The sequence below is a fragment of the Cyprinodon variegatus genome, unplaced genomic scaffold (genome assembly GCF_000732505.1).
Source record: "Cyprinodon variegatus isolate N-32 unplaced genomic scaffold, C_variegatus-1.0 Scaffold535, whole genome shotgun sequence".
NCBI lineage: Eukaryota > Metazoa > Chordata > Actinopteri > Cyprinodontiformes > Cyprinodontidae > Cyprinodon > Cyprinodon variegatus.
This window is the reverse complement of record NW_015150988.1, coordinates 14,077-26,266: the sequence shown is the minus strand read 5'-3', so window position 1 is coordinate 26,266 and position 12,190 is coordinate 14,077. Positions and strand designations below refer to the sequence as shown.

At 38.6% G+C, this 12,190-nt stretch overlaps 1 protein-coding gene across 1 annotated transcript in view; it reads right to left on the bottom strand.

The window, feature by feature from the left end:
• The window catches only part of yjefn3 (YjeF N-terminal domain containing 3), a 27,302-nt gene that overhangs the window by 8,550 nt on the left and 6,562 nt on the right, over positions 1 to 12,190 (bottom strand). The window contains exon 3 of the mRNA XM_015391299.1: positions 3,408 to 3,518. Coding sequence (XP_015246785.1) covers positions 3,408 to 3,518 — 111 coding nt within the window. The remainder of the gene's footprint in view (positions 1 to 3,407; positions 3,519 to 12,190) is intronic.

The following is a 12,190-nucleotide window of genomic DNA, read 5'->3' as shown; positions in this document are numbered from 1 at the left end:
TTGAATTGAATTGAATTGAATTATCGAGAACTTTGTCAAATTTGCTCAGTTAAAACTGGTTTACAAATGCTTGCACGATCAGAACCCTGAGGTTTTGAGTGACTGTGTAGTTCCTCTCAGAGCTGTGGGCTCAGTCACAAGAGGAGCTCACAGTAGAAACTGTCAAGTACCCAGATGCAAAACCTCCTTTGGACAATCAGCTTTCACTGTACAAGGCACCAAAGCATGGAATACATTACCTGCAGAACTGAAGGGAGAGTCAAACTGGGTCCTTTTTAAACATAAACTTAAAGACTTTTTAATGAGAGGTCAGTCATGTGAACATTAATAATCTAGCTGACCTGATCTTGTTTCTGTGATGTTTTAGTGTGTAATTTGTTCTGTTGTTTCTTGTGTACAGTCACTGTGTTTTGTGTAAAAGCCTAACTGGGGACAGGCATTGAAAATTAGCCTTAGCTAAAATGTTGTTGTGTGTGACATGATTCATGAAACATACTTGTCCCTATAAAATAAACAAATAAAATAAAATAAATATATATATATACCTATAACCAATACTCATAAACAGGTTAGTATTGTGCAAATGTTGATATTTTTTATTTCATAGCATTATTTTTATCTGCTGGTTTATGTTCATCTGTTTTACTGTTGATCGATAGGTCCGTGGATCTGGCATTTCTACGCTTGAAATTTGGAGAAATTGAATAACTCTGACTTTGAAATTAGAAGATAATTGAGCCAATAGCCAGAAAAAAAGGTGCAGAAAAGCAATCTTTCCAGTAAATGTTTATGTCTAAAAGGATCTAAAAGGACTAAGGGACAACCTGACAGGGATGGTAGCATCTTGTAGATTTCAGCTTTGCTAAAAGTTTGTACAGCCTAAAAACTAATTTTCCTTGCAGAATCAATTAAAATTTCCACATGTAGAAATGTTTCTTTAGTTTTCAATTTTTTTGTTCGATCTACTACAAATCTAAATCCCAATTTATTAATTGAACAGTGGTTTAATAAATATATTATATGACTAATATAAACTTAGTATGTAGTGCTACAGTGAGCCAAACGCAATAACATCTGCTTCCCTTTTTATACAGTATTAACTTTGATGAAGATGTGTCGGTGCTGTATTTTACTGTATTGTGTTTAGAATACAATAGAATAGAATAGAATAGCATAGAATAGAACCGAAAATCCCTTTGTTGGGGAAATTGTTTTTGCTCATATCTGGCAGTTAAGAGGTCAGACGGTGCAGCAGAAAGTCTCGGTGATGGTACACATCTAGCTAGGATGTGAACCACATTTGAAGGTTGACCTTCAGCCAGCTGCTCCTTTCTATGCTCTGTCTAATCACATGTACGGCTCTGAATCATTAGGCTGCATGTGAGTGTGCGCTGTACGCCTTGCTTGATCTGGTACTTGTGCATCATCTTGTTGACGGGGATCTCATCACACCTTAAATATATGTGCTCTTCTACACAAAGAGTGATCTGGACCATTTCTCAAGTCAGACAGCTGTAATTCCTGTTGGGCCGCTGTACAGTAGGTTTCATTTTCTTTTAGAAATCACACTAATGAAAATGTATCCACGTAGTAAATGGTAAAATAAAACTGATGAATTATACTGTGAACTGCCAAATAACTCAGGCACTTAAACCGTTTCACAGTTTTTCAGGTATAATCACATTCCTCACTCTGATTTATTGAGGTTTGATGTTATAGACACAAAGTAGATCCTGATTGGGAAGTGGAAGAAAAATAAGAAACGGTTTATGCAGTGAAAAAAAATCTGAAAGGTGCGTCATGCATTTGTTTTTTCAGCCGCGCTGTGTCAGTACTTTAAATGTCTACATTTGGTGCAGACATGAAGGGGCCGTTCTAGCAGATGAAACATTTTGAACCAAACTTCGCTTCCATTTCAATTAATATTCCTCCTAGAAAATCATCACCATGGAGATTTCTGTAGCATTTTAGGTTCCTTCATTGAGTGCCTGTATGTAGGTCCGTCCATTGTCAAATCAACCAAATGCTGAATCTGCATTTGGCTCCCTTCCCACTGGCATAGAAAGCTGGTCTAACCCATCGCTGGCAGCAGCTGCGTGTGTTGTGATGCCATCATGCTGGGTTAGCGTTGATGATGTCACCAGTGCGACAGAAATCAAGGAAGTAAGCAATGGACGGCAACATGTAGGGAAGCCAGGGTGTAGTTAGTGTGCTTTATTGTTTCGCTCTATTATTTGTATGAATCCCTCTCACCAGCCCTGATCCATGTTTATCGAGTTGTTTTGGCTTGTTAGATTCAGAAGCTACTGGCACGGTGTGCTTGCGTCTGTAAGTTGTGTTCAATGGTGTCACTAAGCGGGTAAACCCAGCTCTGGTGTTCCCACAACATGCCGATCAGAGCCGAGGCGATGTTAACGCGGGCCGCTTGCTGAGTCCTTAGACAAGCGTCAGTGAGTTGTTCCCACTTCCACTAAAAGCCAATAGTTCCCAGGTTTAAACAGGTTTCTCAGGCACTGGGACAGGGGTATTATTGTTGTTTTCTTAGAGGAATTGTTTTCTTCTTGGCAATCTGTCATTCAGTGACAAAGTATAAATCCACGTCCTGCTCTTCAGGGTTTGTTGGAAAAAAAACATTTATTATTTGTCTTTGCAATCATGTGTAACTTTTGTTTAGGTATAAAACAAAACTATCAATAGAATACATCTAAATATTTGGTGACAAAATGCAAAAAGATTCCGGCTGCAAGATTAAGAGCATCAATTACAAAGAGAAAAAAACATGGAGACGAAGAAGAACGTCCTGGAAGTGGATGATACCACATTTGCTCCCAAACATACATAGACTGTAAAACTGAAATATTTGGCTCTTATTTAGTTTTTTTTATGTAGATTTCAAACTAAGCCAAAGACCTTGGAAACCTGAAACCAGTATTTTATGTTTCTCTTCTGATAAAGCCAAGGACTAAAACAGGATAACCACAATGTCAATCGGAAAGATCCCCTAATCATCAGCAATGTTTGGAAGTGATTAATCAGTACTCTTAAAATAAATGTGTCGACATGTCAGTCAGTGTGAGGCTTAAAATACCTCAAACATCCCACTGAGGTGGTGAGGCAGAGTTTTAACAAGAGTAACAATGGCATGATATCATCAGGACTGTCTGAGGGCGCCTCCAGAGAGGCTAATGGGAAAACAGCTCCAAGCCGTTTACAGGAGCTGAAATGAAATTCTGTAAAGCACTCAGGGATTGTATAACCATCCTTGTTAGTCGGGATGCAAGGAAAACATTCAGGTTGTTTTTCATTAGTCTGAATAACTCAGCCGACAATTTAACAAATTGTTTTAACACATGATTTCTCAGACTCAAAAGATTTATTCTGATATTCGTACTTTATATTTTACTTACAAATATTCTGAGGTGTCGGGCACAGACGAGGCCAACGGAGCCGTTTTGATCGGGACCACAGATCACCAGCACTGTAGGCTGCTTTTTGGACAGAGAACTCAGTGGATAGGCCTGAAGAGGAGAAAAAAAATGTAGATCAATAAAAGTGTGTGGGAACCAAAATAAAAAATATACACATTCATCAATATAAAAAAGCAAAACTAAGACGACTGAGTGCTTTTGAAATTATAACCTTTTGGGCATGTATTTGGAAATATGTGGAAAAGCCTGGCGGCAGCATTTTTTACCACCATTCGATGGCGCTTTAACCTTTTCATGTATGACCTGAATGAACTGCTGAACAAGAGACACCCTGGTTACTATTTATGAATGAGTGTAAAAAAAAAAAGATTTTAAAATATAAGACTGTAAAAATAAAAACAAAATAAAAAGCAGGAGACTGAGCTTTATAGCATATGAGGCTGGGTGGTCAGGAATGAAAAAGATAAGCCGCTACAGGCAGCTGGAAGATCAGATAAACAGTATGAATGTCTGGATGGATCCAATGAACTGAATAGATTCTTCATTCTCACTAACACAGACATCTTATCCCCCCTTATCAAAAAGCTTCAATACTGAAAAAAATAAGAATGCAGCTGTTTTTGGCATTTACTTAATCATATTTAGTTGCTTTAACACAATTGTTTAATGTTAGCAGGGTAGGACATGAAACAATTGTGTTAAAGTAGCTAAATATGATTAAGTAAATGTCAAAATCGGTCATGGTTGACAAAATTAACACTGCTCCGGTCGAGGCCTAACCAGTTACCTGGTTGACTGACTACTTGACGCAAGGCACAGATTGGAAGACTGAAGCGACCTACTCCTGGATCTACTCCTTTCCATTTTCTTAAAATAATAATCTTGTCTTGAATATAAACAAAACAAAGGAGATGATTCTATATTTCAGTTTGTCAGCAGCCTTGTTAAAAACTCACTAAGATATCTGTACTTTATTGCCATCCTCTTGGGACAGGAACTGTGCTGATGAAGGTTATAAAATCTAAAGCCAGCGTGGAGTGCAGGTTATCTGATCTCTGCTGGGTCATGCTGCAACCAGAGAAGGCTGAAAATGGCACGAGGTACGCCGTGTCTGTGAGAGACAGTCTATTATCATTAGAATAACCGTGGCAACAGTGGAAAAAATACCGCTGCACTCTTCATAGGATGTCTCTGTATATTTAACACTCTTTCCGTCTGGACTGGTGTGGGCTGCTGCCATCTGTCTCGTTTAATGGACTTATTTTCCCTTGTAAATCAGCTAGCAGCTTCTTAAAGTAGACAGGTATTCACCTGTGGGGCTTTCTTCCTGAGTGACTAACCTTCCATCGTTTCAAATAAACCAAGAGTCCGTTTAAGTCGGACTGAGTTTGAATGTATATATCTCTATTCCTTTGACTCTTTTCCATGGATTCGTGGTACCACCGGGGAAATATGTGTTGATGATATGAATGAAAATAAGGTCGTCTGTAAAGGGATTAATAGAACAAACTAAATATGCGTTCTTTGAATTTCCTTTCATTTGAAGTAAAATTATGTTATTTTCATTTTTGTTTAATCAAAAACTGTGACAAATGTTTGCATTGAAACCAGTGGTGGAAAGTAACGAAGTACATTTACTTGATTACTGTACTTAAAGGAAAAGTCCTTTTAGCAAGGAATAATTAGTGGATCATTATATATACCGAAAAATAATAAGTTCATGGTGATTTGATGAATTTAGCGTTTATCAGTAAAAAAACATTATATTAATTTTCATTGCGATCAGTAAGTCTGGGAGCGGCCATTTTTACCAAAATATAGTAACAGCTCACTCCTGCCATCTTCCTGCAGTGACGTCACGGTGCGGTAAGCCTAGCGCCATTCTCCCCGCTTTACAAGCAAAATCACTGGGAACTACTAGACACATCTGCAACCAACAACAATTTTTGAAGATTTCCAGAGGACTTCACCATTGAAATTCACCAGAGCTATAGTGAATCTGCCCACATGCATGGCAGGTGGATGCTGGAATACATCGGTTAAAAGTGAACAAAAACATTATTATTTCACTATTCTGATTCATGAACCACAACGGGTTCGTCGTTGGATCGCCAACTTGAATAGGGAGGATTTGCCATCGAATTTCTGGCCAGAGAAAAAACATGTAGTATTTTGAACATTTTGAAGTATGTTTTCAACATGACTTGGATAATAGCGCGTTGTGACAAACATCAGATACAGCACTGGGACTTGCTCAACAGCTGATACCGCACCTTGACGTCACAAATCAGTAGGTGGCCGTCGTGTTTTTTGACAAACATGGATGCCTCCAGTAAAGCACATTGAAATGAAATTACTCTTAATTAAAAACATAATTTATTGAACAGTATGTAATAATTTCATATTTAAGGTACTTTCAGAAGTTTGAATATGACTGGACTTTAATTACTTTTTTAGTATCTTTACTTTTGTAGTTTTGGGGGAGGGCACTTATAACTGGAGTTGCAGCGTTTTTTGGTCCCGATACCAGGTTGTGCAGTATCGGCCGATACCGATACCATTCGGTTGAAATTAATGTGTGTGTGTATATGAATAACTACATACTACTTGGATGTAAAATAATTGCCATCATGGCTTTGTCAATCTGCTGCCTACCTTTGTGAAGCAGGAAAAAGACTAATACAAAGTGAATCCAGTAGAACTTTTTATTGCCTAACTGGAACAGGTGACATTAGTTGAATAAACTTATGGCTCTCAAAATTGTATCAGTGCCCTATTTGTCGGTACTCGCCGACACCCATACCACCATTTTAGTGCAGTATCGGGGCCCTGCCCAATACTGCTATCAGTATCGGTGCAACACTACTTATAACTTTCACTCCACAACATTTCTAGGAAGCTGTTACTTCATTGTTTCTTTTGGCTCAGCTTAGCTTTATAATCAGCTATTGTTCTTCTTCTTTCTTGTAATACAATTTTATCATGGCAGATAGCAGCCCTTAGAACTGAATCTGGACACCATTGTTTTAGAGATTTGATAACATTCCACACATGTAAAGAACTCAGGGCAGATATTATTAGTAGTTTATACATTTTTGTTATTTGCACCCATGTGACCAAATGGTTCAGAAGGATGAGTTCTCAAAGAAGAGTTGTTGTTTGTGGTAATAGATTCAACTTTGAACTCTATTCCATAACAAAAGTGTGAGGAGAATCAAGATTCTCCTGTTTCCTTTTAGTTTGTTTTTTAACAATAGATTAAGATCAGAAGGGGGTTTAGAATCTGTAGCAGGTGGTTCTACGCATCAATACATTAGGTGGTTTCGAAAAGTTACAGGGTTCTTTAAAATTTCAACAGCTAGCGGCTGGCTAGCTCAAGTGGTAAGTCACCCATCCTGCAAACAGGAAGCCTGGGTTCTTATCCCAACTGGGGGGGAACCAGCTGCCAGTGTGGGTCCCTTCACTCTAAAGGGCTGCTTATCCTCCCCGCAGCAGCGTGTCGCACTGAGCTTGTTGCAGATATTTTAGATTTATGCCCAATATTGACGTGTGGTCTTTTCTATGTTATTCCATGCCACAACGCAAGAGGGACAATCAGGAACTAGCTGTGGGCAAGGGGCTAGTTTGTGTGACGACGGAGGGACATGAGGGCGAAAAAGAGCGGGGATCCAGGTGGAAAAAGTGTCCCAGCGTTCTCGCGCACCTCGCTCTTCTAGCGGGTCCAATTTCACGAGTCATTTTTTCACAATGGTGGTCACCATTGGTGGTAAGGTGCCAAACAGTGACACTGTCTGAGGTCACCTGCACTGTCTGCAGAAGAGGTGGAGGCAAATTTGCATTCACTGCGACACACATGCAGACGACCAGGTTTTTGTGTTTAAATCAGCATTAATGCCTGCTTAGGGAGTGGCGGCCTAGTAGTTGAGACATTATGCTTGGAATCCTGAGTTCAAGCCCCACTCCCACAGACTGCCACTCTAGGTCTCTGAGCAAGACCCTTAACACTCCTCCCCAAGGGGATGGGTTAAAGTCAGAGATAAGTCTAGTTTTGTATCAGAGTTGTCCTTGGAGCATAGTTATTTACTTTGGGGTAAAGTAGTTCGGCCAGACAGGCTGACCTTTCGGTATAAACAAGGGACAGGTCGAGCCTGATCTGAAGGGAGGGACCATGGCAGGACTGACAGGCAGCAAAACCCAATTATGTCACTGCAAATATAAACTGTCTTTCTAAGAAGAAAACTCTTCCAGCGGGTGGCTGTTAAAGTTTTAATGATATAGTTAGATACAGTTCTAACTGTTATGGAAAAAAACTTGCATTATGGGTAATTCTGCCCTCCTGCACTGTGATTGGCCTTGTCTGTTTTAGGGCCTGGGGTAGAGTGAAGGAGCCAGAAGAGACGGGTAGAGTGACCGAACACAGACAGGCTGTGGTCTCCATACAGAACCCGATCAAAAACAGGACTTCTTTATCTTCACCACCAAAGTTTCACCTCTTTAATGGCGTCCATAGCTGTGTTGCAGCAGACTTGAATTGAGAACAACAAAGCACATTCTGAATCCCTTCACTGTATAAAACTCATTTACCTCCACGTTGGATGTGGTTTTCCCTACGGAAGCCTGTCGGATAATTAGATGGATAACAAGACTCCGAGCGCATTAACTAGAGCGATGAATCCAGAATTAGGGGGAGCAGCTGTTATCTCCATCATAACAGCTCGTCTGAGAAATAATCTCAGAAACTAAACGAGATGACAGGGAGATCATTTTGGCTGCTGTCAGTGATGCAGGATGGATAATAGGGTTTAGATGGGTCTTTGGGGTTATGATACGATTAGAAGACAATAAAACAAAAAGGTCTGCTTCATGTAAGTGCAGAAACAAAGAGCTATGATTGATTTATTTTGTTCTTCAGTAAGATATGAGGTACTGTTTAAATATTGAATCAAACTTGGACAAAAGATCTAGTTTGGGTACTTTTTCTATCATTGTTGTGCAAGTAGGTTGACGGAATAGTGTATAAACACTCTGGATTTCTTACTCTCAGATAAAAAGAGGTAATAGCAAAAATGATCTAAAAATGATCTGAAAATGTCACTGAGGGTTTAAACACTGATATAACATTAGTGTTCATCTGTTCCTCATATTGTCATTCCAAATACCAAGTATGACCAAGAGTCATGGAACGGAATCCTCATGTCTATTCGCTGCTAGCGATTTCAAAGAGGGTAAAGTATCATTTGACTAAAGGTTATTGGTTCTTGATTAAGCAAATCATTTAATAAAACATTATTTGGCCAAATAATGTTTTATTCACCTCATGGATTTGAATTGTGAATTGTTCTGAAAGCATTCCTACAGTATTTCTCTAAATTAGTTAAAAGCTAATTTGATCATATCCCAAATTCTTCCAGATAAACTTTGGTTTTCAAACTCAAAATCCATCTTAATATGTAATATGGTTTTTGAACCGTGTTCCCCTTCCTCTATGTACGTAGTAGTTTAGTTTAGTTGAGTTTCACTAGTTTTAGTTGAGAGAATTAAACTGAAATATGTTTGACTTGGAGCTGAAAGATTTTGTTAATAAACTCTTATATTCTGAACAGAAATTTTGGTGAATTTTTTCCATGTATGTGCAGAATTAACTGTTTGACCATGATTAGTGGTCGAATCACTCTTTATTGTTTTGACACATAGCTAGTAGGACGTGTGTTCAAAAACAATGGTGGTTGCCGACCCATGGCCTAGTCCAACGGAAACAAGTAAAAGCTTCACCTTTAAAAGGGGAAAGAAAAAGGAAAGATTCTGGGGAAATATGATAGAAAATGGCTCTGAATGTTGTTTGTTTGCTTTAGTGCTCCATGTTTTAATGTTCTATAACAAAGCAGAAAGTCTAATGATATAAGGCACTAATGAATAATGAACAACATGAGAAATCGACACCAGTTTGTCTGTTTAAAGCGTTTACAGCTAATAACTCAGAATTCATGAAAATTAGGAATGGCAAAATGTTTACCATTATAGACATGTTAGACGTTGGAAAGCTTAGATTCTCCACAATTCAACCACCAAGTTAATTTTATGGACCCAGTGAGCACCAAAGCACAATTAACACAGATATAGCAGCATGTCAAAATGTAAACATGAAAAAGCAGCCACAACAAGCAATCATGTCTTTATTACTGCTTTTCAAAAAAGGCCTATTATTTTCGAAAATACAACTTCAAAAACAACTTTGAGTCATGTTTGAACTGATGAAGCGTGGTCTGTGTTCTACTCACCCAATTTGCATGTCACATTAAGAAACTGGAATGTGTTTGCTTTCGAATAATGTATCACGCATGCATGGGCTTACAGTTCTTAAGTTATTTGCTTTCCCATTTGGGTATGCAATATAGGCGTGGAATTCCCAAAATGAAGTGGAGGTTCAGAGAATAAATAAGCATTTTTATCTACTTATGCACGCACCCACCGCAGTTTCTGTTATAAAAAGATGGATTAATGGGGGTTTCTGCGAATGTTGAAAGCCATCATGACAATCACCGCTGGAGTCCTTTCTGCTGCCACAGGAGACTTTATGGTGCAGCACAGTCAGAAATCGTTGCTCACTCCAGGCTGCTTTGTAATGCATCATGAAGCATCTGTGTAATTCTGTCTGCCAGTGAAAGCATGATTATTCTGATATGGATCTGCTCAAATTCTAATTCAGGGCTTTCAAACCATGAATAAATGAGAGAATTTACCAAAAGGAGAATTAATTGGCATGTTTAATAGTTTCTTGAGGCCAAAGGCTTTGTTGATGTGCCTCTTTTTGTTCCTTTTAATGAGAAAGGAGGGACTTCCAGGGTTCACATAAATATTGAATTTCCCAGCTTTCAGATCTTCAGATGAAATACAGTTGGAAAGTATGACCCAGTTTTTCTGCTCTTCCGTGTATTCTTCATAGATTTATATCAAGGAGTAATGAAAGCTTGCTTCCTGAATTGGATGAAATAACGTCTGCAGACATTTCTATGATATTTCTTTGATGTCTTAGGTTTCTGCATGTTTCGAAGGATGTATCTGTTCATCTTAACTGTATTACCCTGACATTTGAGTTAGACTCAAACTAAAAGTAGTGCAAAACTGAGCAGTGGAAGAAAACAGATACCTGGTGCTCTAAAATATTTCCCCAATCGGCCTGAAAATGGGGACATGCCTTTCTAATACGCCCCTTCAAATACTTTGTAAAACTACCTTTAATTGAAATGACAGCAGTAACTCCTCTGAGGGAATTCCTCTATGAACTTTGAATAACTGCAGTTTAGGCCAAAGGTTTTTTCCTATTCTTCTTGAGAAAATAGGTCATGCTCATTGTTTGTGGAGGGAGTGCGTTTCCGAATCCAAGTTTTCCCACAGATTTTAGGATTTAGTCCTGAGCTTTACCTGGAACAGCCTCTACCAGTTTGATGCTATGAATGCAGCTCTATAAATCCTCCCAGTCTTCCTGTTTCTGGGCGTTCCACTGGAAGCCAAACCTTTACTAAAATGTCAGATGGCAGCTTTTCCACCTGAATTGTTCTATTTTGAACTTAGTTTATCTTTGTATCTTCCTGACCAGGTTTTGCAGCTGTGCTGAAGATAAACATCTTCACAGCGTGGAGCTGCTAGAACGATGGGTCATTGTGTGACTTATGCCTAGGAGGAGTGGCGGCCTTGTGGTTGTGGCATGGAGCTTGGAATCCAGAGGTTCTGAGTTCAAGCCCCACTCCTACAGACTGTCCCTCTGGGTCCCTGACCCCCACACTGCTCCCCAGGCAACGCACAACGGCAGCCCACTGCTCCCCAAGGGGATGGGTTAACTGCAGAGATTTCTTTACTCTGTACTTCTGACAGTGCAATGACAATAAAAGCTGGGGGAAAAATTGCATCTGCGTTTCTTCAGGAATGGTAAATCCATTTTGAATATAGATGGATTTAATAAGAGCCCCATCTCCTACAGCACATGTTTGCTTTGTCCTTGCAAAGCGATGTGCAAAACATTAAACAGAATTTCTTAAAGTGTTGCTTAAAGGCTTTTAACTTCGTCCAATGGTGGTTTTGTTAATAGGTCCTCCAACCTTAACTGTGGATATCTGTAGCCCAGTGATGGTAGGTTTGCAGTTTCACCCAACCTTTTCCATTTTACCTTTTTTTTTAATGGGCAGATTTCCATTAAAAAGTTTCATATATTGTTTTTGTTCGTAAAGTACGAATACTTCGTAATCTTACTTAAGTAGAGATTTTGTCTATCTGTACTTTACTGGAGTAATTATTTTTAGACAACTTTTTACTTCTACCCCTTACAATAAAAAAAATGACTAATTAGTTTGTTTCATTTAAGTTCATTTTCATTATGGCCTGTTGGTATAAAAAATAAAAACCCTCTAAATATTTTGTTTTATCCAGACAATTAATTTCTTTGTAGTTGGACTCGATGCTGACCCAACTTGGTGTTCGCCACATACACATAGATAGTTTTTCAAGATGATGCAAAGTTAAGTTTGATATTTTTATCATGGTTTATAAAACTAATAAAAATAAGTTCAAGGAAGATATCATCCAGAATTGTAGAAACATTTTCCTTTCATAGGGTAGTGCACATAAGCTTCTGTCCTTAACCTTTTTTTCTGCATTACTTTTACTTTTATACTTTAAGTAGTTTTTAAAATGTTCCTATTACAATTTTACTTGAGTAAAAAGCATAACTTCCACAAAAGTGTTTTTAAACAGTAGGATTTATACTT